The sequence below is a fragment of the Epargyreus clarus genome, unplaced genomic scaffold, assembly GCF_041222505.1.
Source record: "Epargyreus clarus isolate Ecla_fem2 unplaced genomic scaffold, WU_Ecla_fem_2.2 ptg000018l, whole genome shotgun sequence".
Taxonomy (NCBI): domain Eukaryota; kingdom Metazoa; phylum Arthropoda; class Insecta; order Lepidoptera; family Hesperiidae; genus Epargyreus; species Epargyreus clarus.
The window spans coordinates 8,597,222-8,619,369 of NW_027332226.1; the positions used below are offsets into that span (position 1 = coordinate 8,597,222).

Genomic DNA, 22,148 nt, shown 5'->3' on the forward strand with positions numbered 1-22,148 from the left:
AACACTATGATTTAATCGATTTGTTTACGGCCATTTATAAAATGTACGATAGTTTGATTGTCTCAAATCTCAATGCCATATTGATTTAAAATACTTCGTCGAATTAATTTGAGCAGCCATAACCTGGAGTGTAGACAAAGAAATACCACCTCATATGGGGAATCTGGTGAAAAAGTATGTAATAGTATGATGAAATGGTATGTAATTTACGGACATTTTGAATACATAGAGATAGTAATTCTTACCTTTACACTTTATATTCAGAAAGGTAACGTGAAAAATGCAACTCAACAAACATTTTATAATATGACCATAGACTACGGATTATCGATATTTTGACGCAACGAGATGTTTGCCATATCGATAAAAAATGACATGTTATTAGAAATTAAATGTCATTGTCAATAATGACATTCGTCAGTTTCAATTACATGTTTGTGCTCACGTAGAACAAAATAAGTTCTAATGAACTTTAGACTTTAGATAATTATTAAAACGTATGAAATATAATTATAATGTCTCAACCCCATAGAAAGGCTGTTCTAAATCTGTACAAAACGGTATGATTTGAATACATTAAGGTTATCATGTAACATATTTTGTGTAATGTTTGTTTTGTTGTTTGAAATTTGATATGCATTATTTTCTATCTTTCTAGCTTTTGTATCTAGGCCGAGACTGGCCGCAGGGTTATGATTTGTTCCGAAAACGGTTGCACAAAGTTTTTTCAAAGAACAGCAATGAAACTGATCCGAATAAAATTGAAACAATGGTCAAACATGGACGGTTTGTTGTGAAGGAGATTGAAGCTTTATACAAATTGAAGAAGTATCGTGCAATGAAGCGTAGGTACTATGATGATAATTAAAAACAAATGTTATTCCCATGAACAAAATGATGGAAGTACTATTATATGGCTTTATAGTAATGTGATATAAAAGAATGTATAAAATAATTGGAGAATTCCTTTTATTATGAAGTCATAGGACTTATAAACTTTTGTTACAAATATACTGTAAATTACTTTCCAAGTTTACTAAATATATAGCATCAGTTTAAAAAATGCATCTCGTCAATTTTTGGATAGAATTTTAAAATATAATAGATTTAAGGATATTTAACAAAGATAAAGAAGTTACTTAATATTTTTTGTACCAATAAAATTGGCTTATTATTATGTATTTGTTAGTAAGCGGAATAAAGTCATGTCAAGTTTCATCTACGACATTATTGCAGCTAGCAGTGATATTAACCATAATAGAATGTTTAAATAACCATTAATACAAAGTTAAGTATTCATATTACAGTACTTATTGAAATCTCGAAGTTATTTCTGTAAATTCATTTGTGTTCGAGGTTTTACGTAAATCATGCATAAAACTTTTGATTTTATATGTATCATTTTTCATTTTTCGGATAATGTGCCTTAAATAAAAGCTTATAGATAAGAATAAATGATCTAATAATTTATGTACATTAATAAAATATTTTATAGACTGAAGCAATTTGTAGAAGGTTGTAATGTTGGTAATAAATATCTTCAAAAAATGGTTATTATATAAACATGTTTATTGTAAATAAAGATAATTTTACTTGACCTTTGGTTTTAATTGGAAATAAAACGACCATCTTCTATGTAATTATGTATTATAGACATTCTTTATAGTTTACATAATACATTACTGTTATACTACTTAAACAATCATATACTAAATAAATATTTATTTCTAAACAAATAATAACATAACATTATTCAGAAATTGAATTTCCTTTATGTGGCAAGTGATATGATAAATTTATCAATGAGTTATATATTTATATACATTTGATAATACAACAATGAGATTTGTAGATGAAATTAACATGTTTTGCACTTCATTTAGTAGATGTATGTAGAGTATGTAGTACACATAGTAGCAAACTTCATAAGGTAATTGTAAGACAGTGAAAACAAATACGGAAATGCATCATGCGATGAAAACATGGTAACCCTGCATTTTTTGTGATATAAAAAAATCCTTAATTTTTTTCTTTATTGTAACATATTTTTTTCATTTTGAATATCCACCTAAGAAGATAAAATATCTAATTCAACAATAATTTTCAACACTATTATAGTCATAGTTGTTAATAGTTATTGCAAAGCAAGTGGATATCGCAATTAGCATAATTTATTAAGTTAGCAATTACAATTATTAACATTTTTACTAAACGAATAATTATTTAGCAAAATACTAGTAACAAACCGAAATGTATTATTAAAGGAAAATATCAATAAACATATAACTTAGAACAATACCTAGGTCTTTAATAAAACACTTAGGTCCAATTCTTGATCACTGTAATAAGCTGCTATGTTAAAACATTAATGGTTTACACTGTCAGATTTGTTAAAAATCCACAAAGTTTGCAATCGTACCCACTATCTATTGGTTTTTGATTCTAGCTAAAGACGTGCAGCAAGATGTTTATAGATTTAATCAAACCAAGGCGAATTTGGTCCATTTATCACCGCAAATTTGCATCAGTTGGATAAACGGCATCTAATATACATTCGTCTATGAAGTGGTGCCGTATAAAATATGACATCAGTGAGTATTCTCTGCGTGCAAATATTAAGAGATGAAAACGTTAATATAAAATGTTTTTATTTTAGCAAAATTTCAGAACGAATCATACATTAATAAAATTGCGATAAGTTGTTTAGTTTTCGCTCTTCAGGCCGTTACGTGTTGTAGGTTTGATGGCCCGATCATGCATTAAGATACGTTACGTTACCTTTCTCATTTTAGCTAACTTCGTTGTCAATCTTGAGTGTGTTCCAATTTTAGTTATGAATATAACTTAGTGAGTCACAACCTCACAATGCTTAAGGTAAGCAAACTTTCCAAACTTTTCTTCATTATCCAGATTTTCCAAACAACTCTATGTCTAATTGCCACATACTTTACTTAATTTGTCGCCATTTAAGAATATTGTATTATTGAATACTAAAAATACAATTTTGGGATGACAATGATAGTTATCATCCGCTATAATATAGTTGTAATATAGTTTTTTTTTAAATATCAACAATACATTCAATAGCGACTATTCACATAACGTGGAATTCGTCTTATACAATATAATTTGTATTAAGTACATAATATATTACCTCAACATACTTACATAGCGTTGGAATGTCTATATTGTCATACTACAGTGGCCGGCCGTTGGACTGGCCCCGCCTGGTTGTGTCCATTGATATTCCAACAGATTCACGAAAACTACATCACTATATAATTTTAACGTGAGTTATAATAGTGTTTATACTACCCAGTATATCAAATCTGCTTATTTATATTAGGTATCTATGCCTCTACAATAAGACTATTGCACAAACAACATCTATCTGAATAGATCTTGTTACAGATGTTCACGAATCTGTTGTAATATGAACTTCTTTACTTATAATTACATTAAAGTATGTATATATACGCGTTTTAAATACAGAACCATGAACCACAAGTCTACATGTTTCGTGTTGGTGCACTTCTATATTTATTTGAAGCCCGACTTTATCATCTACTTCTATATGTGATCGTGAAATTTAACATGTGATTACATTATTTACACAGTAACATATAAGTTTGAGATCAACAACAGTCAAGCATTAGCTAAGTAGGTATAATATATCTCACATCGAAATAAGGGGTTTCATTATTAAGTACTACGATACATTAAATTTAACAGATGGAACATACTGAAGTAACGATTTTAGATATACAATAGAAAGCTATTTATTTGACAAACGAGATTAAACAATATTATTACCTACGAAGATTTATAATATTTTTCGTAGATCCAAAAACGACGATTAGAACTTTAAATATAGTTACGATTATCTATGGTTCTAGTATTTGTAAATAAAATTGGACTATACATTCGATGGTATTTTTTTGTTTTTGATTTCGCTATTGTTTAATGGATAAGGTTTAAAATTGCGATTAAGTTATGTAGGTACTGCGAGTATAAAATGATGCACTCTACTTGTTACCACTATTTCTAAATGTTTAATAATAAATAGGTTTTCTATTTCAATTTGAATCATAGAACAATGAATGTATGAAGAAATGGGTTAAATGAAGTAATCCGAAAATATCTAGCTATATGTCATGTATTTAAATATCATAGATAAGGTGTTCCGTAGGCCTACTGTTCCTCCAAAGAAGAATCAAAAGTTACGTGAGAAAATATGTACTCATATAATTTAAATAAATCGTAATAAGCTGTATCTACATAACTACATAGACACTTTTCTTCTTAAGAGGAACATAATAATTTATATTAAAAAGGTATATAACACTTATAAGATAGTAAAATAGAATGTAATAAATTTAACAGGTTCAACTTATTTACATAGCTTTTTTTAATAGGGATTTTAAAATAAATGTAGGTTTGTCCTACCATGAATACATTATTATAGTTTTAACTTATAATTACTAACCAAACAGTGCTTAATATATAAGTATAATATTGTTTTTAGACGGGGAAATTGAAAGTAGAAACGTTGAATATTATTCATGCCCTCTAAATATGAAATACCTAGTATTCGTTATACTATGGGGCTTCTTTGGCTCTAAAAGAGCATATGCATACAAAAGTAAGCATGGTGACATGAGTATTACTTAGGCAATGAATTGATAAGGACAAATAATTTTATTCTATAATTTTAACATTGGTATAACTCGACAAGAGTTTTATAGATGTAGTTATTGCGAACTTGTCTATTGGCACATCCTTTAGCCTCTATTTTTACGGATATATTTTTATCATTATGTCCATTAACGTTTCATAAATTCATTAATTTTACCAACGGATCTATTATTAAATGTTACTTCCCCATTTAAAAATCACAATTAATTAATTCAGATCCTTGTCGAGTTATACATTAACTGCAAATATGATAATGTATTAGGTATTAAGTATTTAGAATGTTGACCTGCGTTTTACATAAACAACAAGTAATATGTGTGTAGTACGTATATACCTACCTACGTGGATGTCGAATGACTGAATAAAGGGATATAATACCTCTGCCCTTGGTTTCTTAAACTTTTTAATAACATTCGTACAAGAATGTATCATAAGTTGTCAGATAATTTTATTTGAATTATTATTTAGGTATATACTCTTGTATAAATAGTAGTACCTATAGATATAGAAATAACTGTTTTGAAATATCAATTTGAAACGTAGCCATATAAGTACAACTCTAATTATTTATTTAAGAATACACCAACGAAGCATTAACAGTTTATATAACAGAATAGTTTCATGATTAGAATATTTATATTTTTAATACTAATTTGAAAGTCTCGTTAAATATGTCGAAAATGTAACTAAGTTCTTCTTGAGCTAGACGATGGTGAAATGAAATGTTAAGGCGTTTTGTCTTCCTGCCGGTTGTTGAACTTTCACGGGCTCCTGTAACTCTGAAACTGACATTGTTTAACGTAAGCTTAAAATTAAGGTTAAGAGCTCCTTCAAATTGGCGTTTTTACAGCGTAGGCGTTTGATGGATGTATACGCAGAGAAGACGGCGCGTCAAGTACACTTTACAGTCATTAAAAAGTCGATGAAAAAATGTAAATTTTAAAGTTTTTTTATTTAGTTTTCCTTTTATTTTTATCCTTTCATTGTGCAGTAACGCTGCGATAAAGCAACGCATGCGCTGCGTTGCGTAAAGGTCCACCGAACGCGCACCTACGCTGGAAAAAAACCTGTATGAAGACACTCTAAAAGGGGTTTAATATGTTTAATTAGATAGCAGCTATTGTTGCCTAAATATATACTTAGTTGTCTAATACAACATATACTTTCAGTTCATTTTAAGTGTTTACGTGAATTCATAGAAATCAATAAAATCAATTCATAGGATGTAGAGATCATATTCGGGGTTGTACCTATGTCAGTTGAGATGTCTAATAAACATTTTCTTCAGCTTTATGTATAATATACTAGTAGATAAAAAATAAGCTACTTTTATTTTCACCATATATTTTGTTTTCATATTTTGATTTTCTCATTTATAGTTAAAAAAATAATGTTAAGTAATGTACCTAATAAAAATAATGTACCTAATTATTTAAGTTTAGAATTATCGAACAATTCAATAACAAATACTAGATACAAAATGATTACTATCAAACAGTCCTACTACAGTTGATTTAATAGGTGGCTTTTTGCTTGTACATAAGTATAAACTTACATGAACTCTTCGTTTAATCCTTCTTCTCTCCATCCTCGGGGTCCTTGAGGGTGTGCCACTGGGCGATGGGGCGGCGCGGGCTGGCCAGCATGTCGGACCAGTGGCGCAGCTCGGTGCCCGACGCGTTGTATCCCAACACCACCTTCCCGATGGGCTCCGACGTTCCGATGCGGTCGTAATCCACCACCGTCACTACTAGATTCACTTTCTGTTGTGCAGTTCAGAGATTATTAAGTGATGTTGTTAGTTATGTATGTGTGAGGCTGGCGGTCGAAATGATACGATTATAAATGTAATTTAGATGCCATTTTATTGTATGTAAAACTGTGTGAGTTTTCTCATGAGAAATGTTCTGAATTTATGATTCCTTGATTACCTATGCTAGTATGCTAATGTATGTAAAAATCAATTGTTAATTGTGAAGAAAATGAATTGTGAAGCATTGTTCTTTTTTAATATGAATATGTCATATTTTGATTTTCATGATTTGTGTTACTTACCAATAACCTACCTTGGTAACAAATACATATACGGATATGGTTTTAATAGGGGGGAGTTATAAATAAAGAGATAAGAAAATATATTACGATAGTTATAGAAAGAAGAAGAAAGAGGGACTGGATTCCGTAAAACAAAGTAATTACAGTTTGAAGTCACCAAATTATAATGCAGTTACGAGGGGAGATTTTCGGACACCACTCAATTTGATGGAAAATAAGTTTTATATAAATCAAAGCCTAGTAGTTTAGGTGTACCAGAAAAAAATAAATCTCTAACTGAAACTGGTAATCTCAGTTAAAGGTCACAGTTTTTATGAAAGGAATTCCTAAAATATAGGCTTTGAAGCATATAAGATAGGAAGATGGATTAGGACATGGAATTAGAGACGATAGACTTTGATAGGAAAGAAAATTGTGATATTTAGTGTTTAGTTAACCTACAAGTTAATATTAATATATCGACAATAATTGTATCAGTAGAAATAATAACACGTGTTATTTGCATATCACACAAAAAGACAGCAAATTTAAAATAAAGAAATTACGGACATAAAAAGCATCAAGTAATATATAATCGCAAATCCTGTAAATTTTGCTTAGCTCATTCAATCTAAGTACACAGTTATATAACGTATTGAACACAAACATATAACGCACTGAATACACTGACTAAGCAAAGGATTAACGTGCAATAAAAATAAAAGTAGGATTAGGGTTGACGCAAATACATCATCGATCAACAACACGACAGGGAGAGGAGGTTTGGATGCAAGTGGTGTAAATATTCATATCAATATCACATAGGGACACAACATCAAATTGCACATTTAGTGACGATTCTGAATGAAGAAGTAATATATCAGTATCTTCATTCAAGAAAATGTCAACAGACTGTCTTACAAGGGTAGTTAGTAGCGGCATATCTCTCACACTCCTATCAACAGCTTATAGGTTGTAGATTTATTTTCGATAAATGTAGATTGAACATTACAATGATTCATAAGACATAATAGTCAATGTGAAAAGTAAGAAGCAACGGTTTAGGTGTGAAAATAGTTCCCCACTGTTGCATTTTGTTTGTCGGAGAGTAACATTTTCAATTTTTTAATGTATCTATTGTATTTTCATAGTATCGTCACCTTTTTGAAACGTCAGTTTGTATGAAATTCCTCTGATGAATCATGCTTAAGTAACGTAAATAATACGGATAAGAGATAGCCGCGAGAAACTCGCCCTTGAAGATAATCTCCAAGCAATGTGCTACAACACCAAATTTCGAATCAATCTCGGCTCGCACCTGTATTTGTTCGAATGGTACTTCAAAAGTAAATGACTCGTTGTAATAGGGATTCAGTGTGCATTTCTTGATGCTCGTTTTCTTCTTCTTCAGACGCTTGCCATTTTGCATAAGTGCAATCTTTACGTACGGATCTGTGGTACAGCAGCATCGGATCCGGATATGAAAAAGGGGAAAATAGAACATTAGTTAATTCTAAAAAATACATATTCAATAACACGGTAATAAGGGTATGAACTCTATCTAATAGTGGAACACTACTTTTGAGCTGGTCACTACACTTTTCTAAAGTAACTTCACACGTCTATAAAATATAATGCTACGACTAAATGGACGTTCATTTTCAATAATTTAAGTAAATGGATTTTAAAACCAAATGTTTTTTTAAGAATTCGTTTCACAATGCTAACTCTGTAATTAAATAGTATAGCAAAAAATATGTTTATTTACTAAAAATGATCCGCTGTTATATAAAACAGAGTGAGCTTTGTAAACGATTGCAATAATTATAATATAACATATAGATACTATTTACACGTTGTGTGAGACCTAATATGACGAGGAAAGTAAGGTAAGCACATAAACAGTCTAGCGAGTAAAGTTATGAAATTTTATTCAATTAAATTGTGTTCTAAGCAGAATGTTTGAGTATGGCCATTATGTGAAGGTTCTATTCATGTGTATCTAGTGCATACTTTATGTCTAAAGCGTAAAGTAAGCTTTGTAACAATATGATTTATGTGTTGCAGTGTAATATATTAATTAGATGAAAATAGACATTTTATATTCAGATTGTAATCTTATCTTTTCTAAGGCAGATAACATATAGGTTTGCTATTTGAAATATTTTATCTTAAATACGTCACCATTTAAGTTTTGTTACGAATATTTGTACACTGTTGACTTATTTAATCCGAGATTCGTAATACGAATAGACCTCGGAAAAGTACGTAATATAATATAATGCGTAAAATTTTATAACTACGCACTGTAAAGTGAAGTGAAGTGTAAATATTTTTTTATCATAAATAAAAATGTAAAAGTATGTAAAGAACATTATTATTAAGTGGAATAAAGATGTATGGTACATACATTTTAATATTTATGTGTAATAATCGAAATATCAAGAAGCACGGAGTGCATTACCAAATTCCAGTAATAAAAATATAAAGTCAGCTTAACAATGATCTGAATATTAAAAACATGCAAGTGAATTGTGAATAATGGTAAAATAGGCTTGCTAAAACATTGTAGAATTTAGAATGTAAGTATCAAAAATAAGTTGCGTAGGTAAATATGTTTATTGTTTACCCTATATCCTGAAAGTAGAGAATAGTGTTATCAGACTTTCTACGTTAGATACAACCATGATAAGTAAGTCGTTAAGCACAGTATGACATATAAAACGTGTCATTGTCCCCGAGTTTCATTTGATAGTACAACCAACTTCTATTAACATTATTGCACACCTTTAGCAGATAGCAAGATACAATATACATTATCTAATTCATCCCAACATTTATTACCTTACAAGTGTATACGTAATGTCTTGTTTATTTAAAATAATTTAAAATTTCGTTATCATATAAATTTATAATGCAGATATAGAAATACACTGCATATGTCCCGTGTGACACATTAACAAGATTCTGAATATCCGGCCAAGAAGTTATTGTCATAACAGTTATTAAACATTCTAAATATAATTTCCATATCTGCTTTGTAACATTTTTTTTGTATTTTTAGGTGTGTTTATTGTATCCATATCGTGGGTAATCCTACAATGGGGTTGTGTATATACATGATAATTGAAGAAATTATACGAATACGAAATTGTTTATACGTACAAAAAATATGTAGATGTTCATGTTACTATCACCACGAGTTTTGTCTGTTACTGGAACACTTCCTTTATCAGTGTAGGTTGCATTTGTGTGTTCAAGCTTACCCGATAGACCGCCGACATCCATTTTCTTCAAGTTCTTTGCCTCCAAGATAACAACGGTGAGTTTGCCTGCGGTCGGTACATAACGCAACGAGAAACATATATCTCCCAACTTGTTGTCCTGCAATGCCAATATCGAATAATATTGATTATATTTTGTCATATTACATCTACGCACTCAATCTAGCATATTTGATACGTTATCAAAACTCAATAGTAATGTAAAAAGAAATATTCATTCGTAAAGCATCGCTTCTTTAATTACTTCCTTCCACACTTATTTTTCAACCTGGATAATTTTTCAAAAGATTTGATATAGATTTTTTTCGATCAACTTTTATCAAGTAAAATCATAAATGATTAATATTTTTTATTGTTTTTGTAACCAATTATTATCACGTAGGTATATTTCCGAATATTTTAGTTGTTTTCATTGTTCGTGTAATCTGTGTTTTAGTTCGTACAGGGTTAATTGGAGTATGAGAAGTATGGAAGTAATAGAGGAAAATTGTGTCAGGAATTCGCTTAGAGATAGGTTTGAGAAGCTATTCATAAAACAAATAATATACGGGTTATAAATAACGCGGCTTAGGGCGGAACAGGACAATAATCTCTTCAAATGAAATTAATATAAATGAAACAAAATAATAGCCCCGTGTAGTCACCTAGAAGCAAATTATGGTAATTAGTTTATCTGTACAGAATTTCAGTTTAATAAATAAAATTAACCTTTCCCAGTCTGAAACTGAAAACCTGCGCAGATATACTGCTTAGGATGCCATAGCTCATATAGAATTAGATATACATACGTTTAGGTAGGCTCAAACAAAACGGAGTTGGCAACTAGTCAGACATACGTATATGTATCATTTTATATTAATTTTCATTGCGTTACATATAACGTTTTAGCACAAAGACGTCAATTCATCTAACACATAAATTAAACACGGTACAAACATTTGAACACAATCTAGGGGGAAACAAATAAACACAACGATCACATAAACCTAATTGTATAAAGCAGTCACTGTCTGCTGACATATATAATATATTGGTAAAGATAGACTGTATGATTGATTACGATCTGTTGCCGAAATGAAGCCAATTCTACTGAAGTTTCGTAACACCCAGCTCAAATCATCAAGTTCGCTGTAAGCTCACCTTTACAAGTCCTCGTTCGATCTAGTGTGTGGGACTTATCTCAGAACAAGTACAATATATACAGTTACAATATTTTTCACCTAGTTATACTTCCCTGTGTGTGAATGATTAACCATTTTAGGAACAGATCGCAATTTCTTCTCGGTATATATATTTTTACATATACACACATTACCACAATACATAGCCCTCTAAAGAAAATTTATTGTATGTTAATTCGAGTTATTGGATATTCCCAATCCCATTATTACATCTTCTTTGTATATATGTAATACATAAAAAACACATTCAAGGATTGTGTTTTTTATACTTTTAATGCAATTGCTGTCTACCTGATCTTATATGGTGACTGCTGCCCATACAAATCTGGAATTAGATATGACAAGAATTTACTTGAAGACGATCACAGATGCGCTGGTAGTCTAAGAACTAAGTTGGAATGTGTTAATATGTGACTTGCCTTACCACAGCCTCTGCCGAGAGTATGGCAGACGAAGATTGGTGTCAAACGATACAGGTACGGTATAAGAATAAGATTCAAATTCGTAAAACCATACAATATTTTTTAAATCAAGCAGATACTTATCTTTTACAATAAATTTCCTTCAGAGAACGTAAACTAGATGCTGCTGCCATATAATATACATACATTTATTATATAGGTGAACATTTAACATGTTTTAAGGCACATCACACTAAGACACATTGGTTTAATCTACGGGTGAAGTGCTACGTCATAGCTCACATATGTATGGTGTAAAAAGGGATAAGAAGTTCTTTCGTTATTTATTTAATTTTCTTAGGAAAAGTGTACATACCATACAGAACGACCGTACAAAATTTTACGTCAAGATAAAAAGTAATCTTACACAGCAGAAACACATTAACACATTTTTTACGGTAGAGATTGAAAATTTGAAAATGTGCTGTTAGTCAAGTTTTTAACACTATTATTTTACAAAATAACAAACGATATATTTAGTAAGTCCAAGTAGTTAGAATAATCTAATATTTAAGCACGTACTGGGCACTGCCAGTAATAATAGTAAGTACTGGAAAACAGACGTTAAACTTTTTCAGGGTTGGTACACTTGGTAATAATAATATTTGGGTACAGTCATAGGTATTTGGGTAAAGGGTATGTGGGTTGGGTATAACAGCAGCATGGACCCGTGCCCAGCAGTGGGATATAATAAATAAAATAGTTTCATTGCCGTTGAAATATGAAGCTATAATTATAGTAGGGTTTCTTCATAAATGTGGTGAAATACCTACTACTCACAAAATCACTCGTCGACAAATCACTGAAATTCCTCTTCTGACACTTTCTGAAATTCTTTCCATATTCTATTACTTAGAGTTTTTAATGTATTATTCTCTTAATATTATGAAACGCTCTTCGTTATACTCGTACCTAAACTTGAAACAACCACATGCGCGACTCACGGGCAAGTTTTAGCAGCCAAAAGAACTTTTTATCTTAATTATGCAACATAAAACATATTTTCAAAATATTGTAATATTTAACTGCTAGATATATTGAAAACTCACAAAAAGAAAAAAAATACAGCGTAAATTTTTAAATTAAAAAATATGAAACAACAAAGTAATTATCTCCAATGTGTTTTATAGTTGCACCACCATACATATGTATGAAAATATTAGACTTGTTTGTTCTGAAGTTCATTAAACTGTCATTGTTCTTCGTTCGTTGGTCAGAAGGTGGCCTGTAACATATTTGCGTATCCAGTTATTAAAGTGGAACATAATTATGGATTATGATCTCATGTGCTCTACTATTCGTAGAAGCTCTTTTGTGTTGAGATTGTAATAACATTCAATTCGAAATTAAATAAAACATTATGAGAGAATAAATTACCCTCTTAGAAGCAATGTCTCTTTTGGCCAGTTTGAATTATAAAATCGCTTCAAATGTATAGTGTCGAGTATAACTAATGTATATAAGTATAAGTGATGTGACACGACATAGCCAAATGGTATGGACGAAAACAATTTAGGTGCAGACACAAATGTAGCCAATATCACAATAACAAAAACTATTGCCCTGAATTGTCATTTTGTAAAACATTTTTAATTTTAAGATAATTTAAATGAAGCAATTTTGTTAAAATAAAATGCACTTTTCTTATATAAAATGCCAAATCAGGGACGGGAAAATTCTTATAAAAACAACAGACATGCAACATTCCCCAGCCGCAATATAAATTAACTTTTAAGTGTTGGATGGATGAACAAAAAGTTTAATAATTAAATAATAATGGCATGAAAGGTGATAAAAGGTAAAAGGTGATATTTTTTTAGATATTTGGAAGTGGAATAATGCCATGTTTCAACTTTCAACGATGTATCCTGCCTATTCGAAGTTCAATCAATTTTAAATCTTCGAACCATTTTATTTATGGATGCTTTTTTCTCAGAATTAGTTGATTCATCAAATACAGCCAACCATGTATTTAAATCAATGGAATGTGTTCATCATATTAAAATATACATCTTGATGTGTCTCAAAATAATACTTACGTGAATGATCATTTCGTTTGAAGCGGCATGCAAGATTGTTCAGGACACAATCAAACACAGCCAAGCAGAGCAGAGAAAATATGGAGAAAAAGAGAAAAAACCAAGTAAATACATTTTTGCTGTCGAAATTAATTTATCGGAAAATAAATGACGACTCAATCCATTTCGAGATGCCTTGACTGCAGAACGATGTTTAGTGCGCTGAAGAACGTGATGGCGCGCACTCCGATCGAATTGAAAAGTATCATCGTCAAGGACCCTCTGATTTAAAAAGTGCAGTAAGATTGTAAAAATGTATGCCATCCTTTCAATAAACATGGACACGGAAATTTTATATACAATATTTTTTAAGATCGTCATGATCTTACACAGGTTCAATTTATTGTAAGGTTGGCGTGTCTCAATGCTGTTCTGGTAATAACAAATCCACGAAAGTTTGAGTAATTTTGGTTCACTGTTATTAATATCAGATTGTGATCAGTTCAGATTGTGTGGATGTGTTTTCCCAGTCGAGCCTAAGCTAATAAAAAAAGATAAATAGTATTCTTAATCGTATTTGCGTTCCTATGTTGTTATTTGCATTTGAATACTTGTTATTTGTGCATTCATGAGTAATGTCAAGTAAACCATACATGTTAGTACCTATTCGATGCTGTAGAGTGTAAATGAAGATCAATTGTTGATGTGACCTGGGTGTAACTGTTAACATACTCATTTTAGCTGTTAACTTTACCAATCTTGATTTTTGCAACATACCTATATCGTTTTTAATCAACATTCGTAAAAAATATAGACGTCACATCGATACAGGTATAAACCGTCATAAAATAATAATGGCATCCTACCTTGACGCGTTTAAATTTAAAACATCATGGTGATCGCACGTTGAAAAACGAATAATTAAAATTCTCCAAGAAAATGCAAATAATAATAATAATTACAAATATAATATAACATGTAGAACTTTAAGAAAATAAAGTTGTTGAAACCACAGGTGTAGAAGGTAAAGGGCTGAAAATAATTAAACTGTAGTGGATTAATAAATCAGTTCTTCAGGTTTTATAAAACATGAGCAGACTTTGATAAATTATAATATCCTGGAGTTTCCTGGAGTTAGGTAAATGTCTGTTAGGCAGTTCCTCCCGGATCACTTTCGATATTTGGTTTTAAAATCTAGTCACAATATTTTCGATCCTGACCCAAAAAGTTAACCTATACCTTTCCATACCATTAAGATCAGTTGTATATCATTTTTGTTTAATAAATTAATGATTAAGTTGAAAGATTTCCTATTTTTTTGTGTTTGAATCGCACCTGTCCACCCTCGCCTTCAACGCTCTGCAGTTCACGCCATTCCTCAATTGTTTGAGCGAGATCCACCTGGCACAGAGGTACCTTCACTTCACCAATCTGGTCATGCTTGGAGAATCGGTCAAAATCGAAGATCGCAAATACTAGAGTCTTGTTCATGGCATCCGCATAGGGCACGCCCTGTGCAAAAACAAAATTTGATAAGGCATTTCAAGATACAAGAAATAAAATTTCTGACAATTCTGCTTAAAAACTTACCTTAAAAACAAAAGTTTCGTTGAATACAGGACTAAGGGTCTTTCGGTGGACTTTGGTCTCGAATTTCTTCTTCTTATCTGGGAGAAGGTACACCTTCACATACGGGTCTGAAGTACCGCCCATGTCGAGAGCCGGCAATTCCTCAGCCTGAATTACTGTCACTGACAGGCTGTTGCTATTAAAGTCATAATCCAGCTGTAAATCATTAAACACATGAAATAATTGCTATGTACGATAGATAAAAAAACAAAATGAGACGAAATTTAACTAAATGATACTGGTATGTCAAAAATTTGATAACTACTGATGGTTTGACACGATGAAGGCATTCTTTAAATAATTTTAAATCCAATGTAAGGTATGATAAATTAAATTAATAACAGCTTAATTAATGCTTATTATGTAATAGTGGAAATAAAGGAAAGAAGTATGGCATGGTTCCCATAATCTACAAGTAACATACGAAACGATAAAATTTGAACATTATTTTTGTCAATATATTCGATACTTGTGTTAAAGTAATTTTGTTACATTTTACGCATGACGATGACTTGTTTAGTATGTTAGTTCTATGATATGTACAACTGCTAAGAACGAAAAAAATGATTTTAAAATGGGACAACAAGTATGATAATGAACACTTCCCTTGGTCGTAGCAATTGACATAATCGATTAGGACCAACCGCCTTGCTTCCTTCCTCGTCGAACAATTTGGTTACAACCTCACCTTGTATTGAAGTTTTCCAAGTTTCTGTTCCTCCTTTTTCGAGTCGCCATCGTCAGGCTCCTCAGCGTTCTCCGTGAGCTCTTCCATATCCGGCTGAACCTAAATGCACGTCCCGCGGCAAATTTCACATGAATATCATATTCCTTATAAGTATAAAATGGGACAAAAAAAAACCAGTGAGTATGGCAGCTTAAAATTCGAGAAGAAGGCGCTTGCGCTGTACCTGTATATTAAGTGTATAATCGTCACAATTTTTAACAACATACTACTTATGGATAAAATAATGGCAGCCCCAAATGGTTCCATTTGCAGCAGCCTTCTCATTAGTTGTTAATATGAAGACGTTTCCAATGAAAAAAATAAATATTTATTTTAAGATCAGTAAGTGATTAATATAATGAAATCGTCTAAAAGATTCGATGAAATGCATGCATCACGTTTTCAGACAGTAACATTTAAGTTATCAGGTACCGCAGAGTTATCAGCCAGAAAAGGAGCTGGAACTGTAATTTAAGTTACATTGTTATTGGCGGTAAAAAATGATTTTTCAGTAGGAAATATTTTTTTCTGTCTTAGAGTTTTCACTATAGCATTACCTTTTCCTTGTATGCTGAACCTAGGAGCTGGACGGACTTGAGGTCTACACCTTTCATGCCCTTTTTGCCATCCTTGGATCTGCGCTTGCGGAAACATCGCCGGATGCAGCAGAAACATATCCCCAGCACAACAACTCCCACGCCTGATAAGTATCAGAAAATATCCTTACCATTTACTAAAATTCATTATAGATCGTCACAATTAAAATCCTATGGATAATATATATTTATGTACGTTACAATCAAAATTTCTTCCTTATCCTTTGTATAATATTTGAAAAAAAAAAACAAAAATGTTTGAACAAATATACGTGATGTATTTGACCACAAAAGTCCCTGGGATAATAAAATAACAATAAGTACTTTATTGTGATTAAAATATTAAAAACATAATCGTTCAGTGGAATATCAGGGATATTTTTAGATTTATTGTATTATTGGAAGGTCAAAAAAGTATCTATAATTTATCAGCAACTTTAAAACTGTTTTATATTCATAATAATCTGCTATATTCGCGTATATTATATTAAGCCCGTATTAAGTGATAATGTTGCATAAAAATGCGAAACATAATACATTGTAACTATTCTTCAGCTTATACTCACCAACTAAAATAGCGACCAATTGCCACGTTTCCATATTCATCTTGTGGGCCAATTCTGCTGTTTTTTCCACGATAGTTTCTTGGGTTGTTGTCGTCGTTGGTGATGACGGAATAGGTTCCGTAGCTGATGCCCCTGTGGAACTTCCTCCTGTAATGTTATTTCACATCATTGCAGTATTATATTGTTTTTTTTAGAAAATGCAGTTGCAAACGAGCATGTAGTATACCTGATGGTAAGTGGCCAACTTTAGCACCCATGGAATCTACAAAGTGCAATCAATCCCAGATGGATGGATAATTAGATTAGAGTCCTCCTTAAATTGGCAACATAGAGTAGAAGATACCTTATCACATCTTTCAAACCAGAAGACAGTAACGGTTTTTTAAGACAGAAATGGTTCCGGAGTCGAACATCAATGAGGCTATACTTTCGAGTTTCGATTTTGCTTCTACATTACACCCTATATTCATATAGCGACATCTATCATAAAATAAAATTTTATACCGAAATCTCAAAGAAAGTTAACTTTTAAGCATTTATCATCAATTTCTATCGAAAGTTTCAGTATTTTCACATATGATACTGTTAATAATAACAAGTACGAGTATAACCAAAAAAATATATAAAAAATTACGATATTAAGAGGAGTTCACTTGCCAGCATAACTTTTTCTCGCTAGCTGAAGAATGTATTTAAGTACATATAACTAGGGAGCGCTGAAGTGTAAGGGCCAAGTTGGCAAACTTTTAATGACCATAAGTCTTCACGTCAAATTTATGTTCACTTCAACTTCATTGAAATCGGATCATAGTTAGGAATTTCTCGTAATAAATTAAGAAAGTTTTCTGGCTCAGTTGTACACAGGTACTTATTATTAAAGCTAAAAGAGTGTTGATAGCAGAACTTATTTATTCTGTAATAAGTAATAAGAAAAATGGTACAAATGGCTTACTAGAAGGCAATTATTAAGCCGTAATAATATATTCATCTCGCAATTATAAACCTTGAATAAAGACAAAATGTCATTTTATTATATAATATTTGGGCGCATAAATACTTTTGTTTAACTAAATAAGAATTGTTGTATTTATAATATGTTTGGTTTGCCTAAAAAAACTACATATGAATACGTAAGTAGGTCGGTAGGTAATTTTTTTTGCAGTAAAATTTCTGTTTTTGGTGTCGTAAAATTAGCTTCTGTGTTTTTTCCATGACAAAATATAAAGCAGACAGTACATTAGGTTCTTTTATAATAGGAAAGCCTTACCTGTACCAGGCGGTGGTGTGTTAGCGGCGGTGGTGATGATGGTGGCATTTGTCGGAGCGGTCTGCGCCTCTCGGCGCCACCGCAGTTGCAATCCATTCAAAGGCGACATGGCTGAAAACGACATAGAATTAGTCATCATCTTTAATCCATCAATATTTCTAGTTCTATTATCCTCGAAGGATTGTGATAAGGAGAAGTAAGGTTAAGGTCAAAGTCACACACTTTAAGAATATTATGGAGAACTTTCAGGCAAACTGCATGGGTTAACTACATAATCAGTGGAGTATAAAATGAAGCTCATGTTTGTTCAAAAGGAGTAGATACAGGTTTTCCAACGAACATAGATGATGATGATGATGGACTGACGACCTAAACAACACAGCAGGAAGCTTCCGGGATTCAGAAGACTCAGGACCAGGCGGTTGTGCGGACTAGAGGACGCCTATGTAGCAGCCATCAAAGGTTAATACGACTATGATGACTCGGGTGTATTTCATTTACTTTCCTATATTGTTTACCTTTAAAGTAAGTGGTAATAATTAGCACCCACCTACGTGGGCTTCGACACCCTGCGTGGGCGACCTACGTGGGAATTAATCACGTTCACAGTTATCATATAATTATAGTTGGTGACAATATATTTCATAATCTTTAAGAACCTTTAAATGTTATAAATAGAGTTACCTCGCTAAGCGACGCCCACGACGTCGCTAAAGCAGAAGACATCATAAGATATTCCAACCTTATTCTTAATATATCGAATCAAAAAACTTTTACTAACGGAATACATTTTTATGTTATTTTAAAAACAAGTTAAATTTTCAACTGTTGGGATCTTTCCTTCAAATGTAAAAAAAATATACGCTCTGACCTTTACAGAAAATGCGTAGGCTAAAAATGGCAGGAGTAAACGGTTTTAACGATAGGGTATGGATGGAAATCTATATAGATCTAAAGTGGCGATTACATTAAAGTCTCAAGGAACACATTGTAAATCTCCATATATAACATATAATTTGACGTATAATATATTTAAAACTCTTAAAGAATTATTGTAATAATGATATAATTATGATGGTTCATTTCGGGACGCTTATAAAAATAAAAATTATCCAAAATCGTAATTATTTTATAGGACCGTAATATAAATCTTTCGGTATGAAAAAATTATACATAATAATTTGCATGAATACCATAAAACTGTTAAAAGAAGTCTATGTTAGTATTGAGGTCATGATTCGAATATTAAATAGTTTTCAGCTCTATTATCGGGACCTCGCCCAAGAAACTTTAAGAGTACTTCAAGATTTCTTGAGATATCTTTTAAAGATGAACCGGTGTAAAATAACCTGCAGTTAAGATCAATTTGTAAAATGGCTTGCACTTTGCATATCTATTATTAGATTAGATAGAATAAGGTCATAAATGGATAAGAAGCGGAAGGAACACAAACGTAAATGTTGCAAATTAAGATATTACATAAAAAGTCTCAATTCTGAGAAAGTAAGTATAAGTAAGTAAACTTTGGATATTATTTCGAAAATTAAATATATATTAGTTAAATATTTAGAGTAAAGCTAAATATAAGTTATCCGTAAAGCGTATTTTGTGGGCCATGCCTGCGAGCTACAGAGATATTCTCGAAATCGGTCGTGTAGCATCGTTATTCAGGGCACCCAGAATTGAAACAATTCTTTAGTGTTCTTTTAGAAATATGTGGTAAAAATTATTATTTTTATGAATGCGATCGTAATTAAATTACACATTACGATCTTTTAGAAGCCTTGATCTTGATATTCTCATCACATCTTTCAGAAACAAAAAAAATCGATACCGCACGGAATGTGTTTAAAGTAAACTTTAGCCTTTCGCGTTATCAAGACAAACCTTAAGCAGTGTCAAGTACGTTTACCGAAGGTTGAAATAAGAACCTCGATACAGAAACCAATAGAACTATAAATACCAAACGCCAGCTATGAACTAGCAAGCACAGTTTTGGTACCTACGTAAGTATGTCAGTACCTACCTGTATGACGTTAAAGTAAATCTACACTGGACACAAACACAAGCTTAGGTAACACTTCAGGCTACGAACGGGCGTAAAAGTCTAAGTATTGGAATCGGCCATACCTGCTGCGAGTGGAACCTGTAACGGGATGCAGTCGTTTTACAAGTATACTAGTAACACCACTGACCTCTTTGATTTTAAAACGAGAAATTCCCGGCTGGCGTCTTTTAATCCCTAGTTCGGTTACTTAACGCGAGTTTGGTTCATTTCTGTCGAATTTAATATTCGAATGGAGTCTCCGCTCCGTACTGAAGCTTGGATGTTAGAGATGCGCGCGCAGACGATCGATCACCGCTGCGCGCTGCGATGCTCGGCGCTCGGTGATTCTCGCCAAGTGGCGATGTTTACGTCACACATTGCGTACATTGACAACCAGGCTCAGAAACTCGGCCGCTGAATGGATGTTTTACTAAGCAGGCTACCATTTAGAAGGCGCGATTCATTTTTATTAAGTCATGGTCACAAGTTTAGACGAGCTTAAAACGAAATTCGCAATTTTCGACTTAGAATTTGCAGATATGTAGAAAATCGTGTCGTTTAATTGAAAGTAATTAAATATGTATAACGATGGTTTTAATAGTACTACGTATGGTTTGCATTAATATAATAGATGAGCTGCCATTTTAAATAGTAATTTATTAAAATTATAGTTAAATGTGTACCTTTTCTGGTTTAAAAACGTATAATAATACTCGTATTAATAGACTGTGAATACTTGAAGCAATATATTATTAAAAAAATATATACTGGCCGAATTGATAACCACCTCCTTTTTGAAGTCGGTTAATAAAATCTTGGACGTATCTAACGACTTGGAAAAATATAAAAATCACTATAAATAATTGTGAGATTAATGAAAAAAAAAACTTAATGAAAATTTGTTACATAGGGTAGCAGTACCTAATATACTGATAAGAAACAAATTGCCAAAAAAGAATACCAGTTATTTACCAGACAATAATACAAAACTATATTATTCATCAACGATAAATAATTGTCTATCAGTTGGTATTGGACTTGATATTTGGTATTTGAGATAAGCTTATGGGCTAATTAATTACGTCGGTCCCTTTGTGCGAGGCTGTATTATGGGTCGTTCGTCCGCCGTCCACTTAATGACTTCCAGTATTGAAATAAGATGGCTCTATAGCTTGCTACTGGGCGTGGTCGTTTCTCATTATTCTTTACTATTTTATGCTTGCAAAGCTCCTTTCTATCAACATCTAGCCGACTGTGGAGGGTAATGTTATTAGATATTCGATATTATAGCACGCCTTGCAACCCAAACAGCTTTACGAATTGTAATATATGATGTGTTTCTGGAAACACGTAAATCGTAGCATTGATAGAGGCTATATTTTAAATCAGACAAGTTTTTGTTTTTATTATATAATAATTGCTATTTTCTGTATTAATTTGAAGCGATAAATCCTATTCATATATTGATATGATATGATACCTAATATTATACGTATATCAATTATTATAAAATATTGCTATTATTGTTGAAAATATTTGAAAAAAAAAGCGTATCATTTATTATTAACACAAGGTTTATTCACAGAGTTATTAATATAATCGTAATTGCTATAACAAAAATAATGTACAGACTTTTAACCCTA

General features: G+C 31.7%; 2 protein-coding genes across 6 annotated transcripts in view; one reads left to right on the forward strand and one right to left on the reverse strand.

Moving 5' to 3' along the window:
- Window positions 1-400: 400 nt before the first annotated feature.
- On the forward strand, window positions 401-1,597 carry osi (electron transfer flavoprotein regulatory factor orsai). Its single transcript, XM_073082914.1, has 2 exons — window positions 401-560; window positions 659-1,597. Exons 1-2 carry the CDS (start codon window positions 516-518, stop codon window positions 866-868), a joined length of 255 nt encoding a protein of 84 aa, XP_072939015.1. The 5' UTR covers window positions 401-515; the 3' UTR covers window positions 869-1,597.
- Window positions 1,598-3,898: 2,301 nt separating this feature from the next.
- Syti (synaptotagmin I) overlaps window positions 3,899-22,148 on the reverse strand; it is a 34,711-nt gene continuing 16,461 nt past the window's right edge. The window contains exons 1-11 of one of the 5 annotated variants that reach the window (XM_073082580.1): window positions 20,654-20,813; window positions 18,459-18,569; window positions 17,192-17,338; window positions 16,587-16,729; window positions 15,991-16,089; window positions 15,264-15,458; window positions 15,009-15,185; window positions 9,996-10,113; window positions 8,048-8,181; window positions 6,251-6,458; window positions 3,899-5,480 (exon numbers count right to left, since the gene is read on the reverse strand). In XM_073082580.1, the coding sequence (XP_072938681.1) occupies window positions 6,264-6,458; window positions 8,048-8,181; window positions 9,996-10,113; window positions 15,009-15,185; window positions 15,264-15,458; window positions 15,991-16,089; window positions 16,587-16,729; window positions 17,192-17,338; window positions 18,459-18,567 (1,317 nt within the window). In that variant the 5' untranslated portion in view covers window positions 18,568-18,569; window positions 20,654-20,813 and the 3' untranslated portion in view covers window positions 3,899-5,480; window positions 6,251-6,263. Of the gene's footprint in view, window positions 5,481-6,250; window positions 6,459-8,047; window positions 8,182-9,995; window positions 10,114-15,008; window positions 15,186-15,263; window positions 15,459-15,990; window positions 16,090-16,586; window positions 16,730-17,191; window positions 17,339-18,458; window positions 18,570-20,653; window positions 20,814-22,148 lie in introns of those variants that run through there. The other 4 variants (XM_073082584.1, XM_073082582.1, XM_073082583.1 and 1 more) reach the window with 4 other exon arrangements.